Consider the following 2,678-nt stretch of genomic DNA (forward strand, 5'->3'; position numbering starts at 1 on the left):
CATATAAAAGGTGTAAAATTTACAAGAAAATACAAATTGTTTGTATCAACATGTTTTATTAGCACAGATACTCTTTTTCCTCCATACCAGTCACATACAGATATACTTATATTATACCGATTTTATTGGCAACATCAAGGGCATCATAGTCACGGGTTAAGCGCACATACGCTTTCTTTTTACCGTCTGGCCTGATTAAAGTGTTCACTGTAGCCACTTCGACGTCATACAACTTTTTGATAGAAGCTTTGATGTGGTACTTATTAGCACGTGTATGCACAATAAAAACTAATGTATTATTATCTTCAATCTTTTTCATTGCTGCTTCAGTGGTTAAAGGAAATTTAATGATATTAAATGCATCCATGCTGAAAAAGAAAAACATTATTCGTAATTGTTCTTATTAAATTACATAATTTGTATATATTAAAGTTTTATGAAATTAAAGTATTATAAAATAAAATATGTAAATAGGAACTGGAACATGAAATCATATGAATTTTTAATAATTACCGGTTTCTGTTTGGAACAGATTTTCGTGCATATTTTGGATTTCGTGGTGGCCTAAATGTTTTTGGCCGATGAAAATGTACAGATGTCCTTATTTTTCTTACTCTTGATCCATGAACACCTTTCAATACCTGTGCACAAACACATTACAACTGTATTATTTATATTATTAATTATTAAAAATTAATTACTCTATATAATTAATAGGTCAGTAATATATTAAATTCATATCATAGTTATTCAACGAGATTCTCTGATATATCTCATCATGCAAATATAAAATTAATGCAAGTTTAATATCAATAAAATTGTGTATATTAACCTTTTTCTGAGCTTTAAGTGCTTTTTGAAGTGGTGCAGCTGGTTTTCCACCTTTAGGTGTTTTCTTCGTGGGTTGAACATTTTTCTTAGGTTTGGTAACCACTGGTTTTGTGGCAACTTTAGATGCAGGCTTTGCTACTGGTTTTGCTGCAGGCTTTGTAGAACTTGTCGATTTAGCAGCTGCTGGTTTCTTTGCAGTAGTAGATGTCTTTGCAGCTGGTTTTGTGACTTTTGATGTTGAAGCTGCAGTAGGTGGCTTCTTCTCAGTTTTCTTTTCTGTTTTTTTCTCAGCCGGCTTGCTGGCTAAAAAAGAAAACAACAAACAATTGAAAAATTGCAATTAGTTAGTAAGATTTTATCGTAATCATATATTTCTAATATGAAAACTTAAAATTAGTGATAGGTACGATTTTTAGGTTATAGCAAACACGTACAAAAATCGTGAACAGAGATGGCTTCATTAAATAATATTTTTTTATATTTGTTCCTTAAATATACATAATAAATGCTGTAGAAGCATTCAGAAACAAAATGTTTATACACATGGTATTTTTTCTAATAAAATCAAGACAAGTGATAAACCACATGGCTAAAGCTGAAACTGCACACATGTTTATTAAACAAGCTTTCTACATCACTCATTTTATAAATATAATTTTATTGATCGTTTACTACAAGTAGGCGATATAATTTTAATACCTTTGACGAGAAATTCGAATGTTTAAGCAATTTCCGAATGTACCTGTTTTATCCGTGGGCTTCGGTTTTGGAGCCATTTTGCTAAAAAGAACGAAAACTTCAACCGGAAACAAACGTATGGAGTCATGGAGAATCAAGGAACTACGTTAATCATTGACGTATTAATTTTAGTATTATGAAGTAATAACTGTGTCACTTATATTTATGCACTAAATTATATTTATTAAAATACTTAATTATTTTAACTACGACAGTAACTTGTATTATATTTTATAATTTTAAATGTAAATTCGAATATTATGCATTATACTGCAACATAGTATTTTAAAGTATTAATCGTATTAAGTATTTATACGCATGCATGTACATCTGTTTCTTGACATATTAATTTAAATAAAAAATTATAAGTCAAGATTTTATTTCAATTATAATGTATCTAGTTGGTTCATAATAGAACAGATGGACTATGAACACCTGTCGTAGCAACCAGTGTTTTCATTTAGTTCAAAATTACTTATATTTATCAGAGGTGTCCAACGTATAACACGTGAATATTCCTGTGAACCTAGCAATAACGTTCTAAAAGAATTTTTGAATATAATATAGATAACAAAGTATAAACTTCGTCAGTGCATATTAGACTTATACTTTAGGACATTTGTAACAAAATTCTTGTTTAATTAATTAGCAGTTTAGATAATTTGATTAAGTGACTACAGTACAATTGAACAACTCGTAAATATGTACATATATTGTAATATAACAGTGAATGTATATATTTAAATATAATTAACACTGTACAATACGTAGTGTAAGTGATGTTAGAAACACGTTCGGCTGTTTACAAGATGATAAAAGCGGCGCGCGATGACAGACAGGTATAATTTAATACATTTATTTCGGTATAAGTACACTTTTCAATAAAAGCATTAGAGGAATTTAAAAGTTTATACGACTAGTAATCACATTTTTGAATTTGATTGACAATTCGAGTACTTCAATTGGGCGGACATCCGGCAAAAACAGAATTTGAATTTGAGACCATATTTAGTAATTTCATTGATGAATTCGTTTTATTTATGAAATAAAAGCTTTAACAATAATAAACATTCTCCATTTCTATTCATTATATGGCACGTATTACAATA

At 29.1% G+C, this 2,678-nt stretch overlaps 2 protein-coding genes across 2 annotated transcripts in view; one reads left to right on the top strand and one right to left on the bottom strand.

Moving 5' to 3' along the window:
* Positions 1-57: 57 nt before the first annotated feature.
* LOC108579065 (60S ribosomal protein L23a) lies at positions 58-1,639 on the bottom strand. Its single transcript, XM_017942502.1, has 4 exons — positions 1,574-1,639; positions 833-1,134; positions 514-641; positions 58-368 (listed from the first exon to the last, which is right to left on the bottom strand). Exons 1-4 carry the CDS (start codon positions 1,605-1,607, stop codon positions 107-109), a joined length of 726 nt encoding a protein of 241 aa, XP_017797991.1. The 5' UTR covers positions 1,608-1,639; the 3' UTR covers positions 58-106.
* Positions 1,640-2,348: 709 nt separating this feature from the next.
* LOC108579106 (NADPH--cytochrome P450 reductase) overlaps positions 2,349-2,678 on the top strand; it is a 30,642-nt gene continuing 30,312 nt past the window's right edge. The window contains exon 1 of the mRNA XM_017942549.1: positions 2,349-2,408. Within this exon, the coding sequence (XP_017798038.1) occupies positions 2,349-2,408 (60 nt within the window). The remainder of the gene's footprint in view (positions 2,409-2,678) is intronic.

The sequence above is a fragment of the Habropoda laboriosa genome, unplaced genomic scaffold (genome assembly GCF_001263275.1).
Source record: "Habropoda laboriosa isolate 0110345459 unplaced genomic scaffold, ASM126327v1 scaffold42, whole genome shotgun sequence".
Classification (NCBI taxonomy): Eukaryota; Metazoa; Arthropoda; class Insecta; order Hymenoptera; family Apidae; genus Habropoda; species Habropoda laboriosa.

Bases quoted from the DNA above. Each gene is read 5' to 3' on its own strand.
- LOC108579065 (XM_017942502.1), bottom strand. From the start codon at position 1,607: ATGGCTCCAAAACCGAAGCCCACGGATAAAACAG. The intron at 1,135-1,573 runs GTACATTCGGAA...TTTCTTTTTTAG, and splicing joins GAAGCCCACGGATAAAACAG to CCAGCAAGCCGGCTGAGAAA. The intron at 369-513 runs GTAATTATTAAA...TTTCTTTTTCAG, and splicing joins TCTGTTCCAAACAGAAACCG to CATGGATGCATTTAATATCA.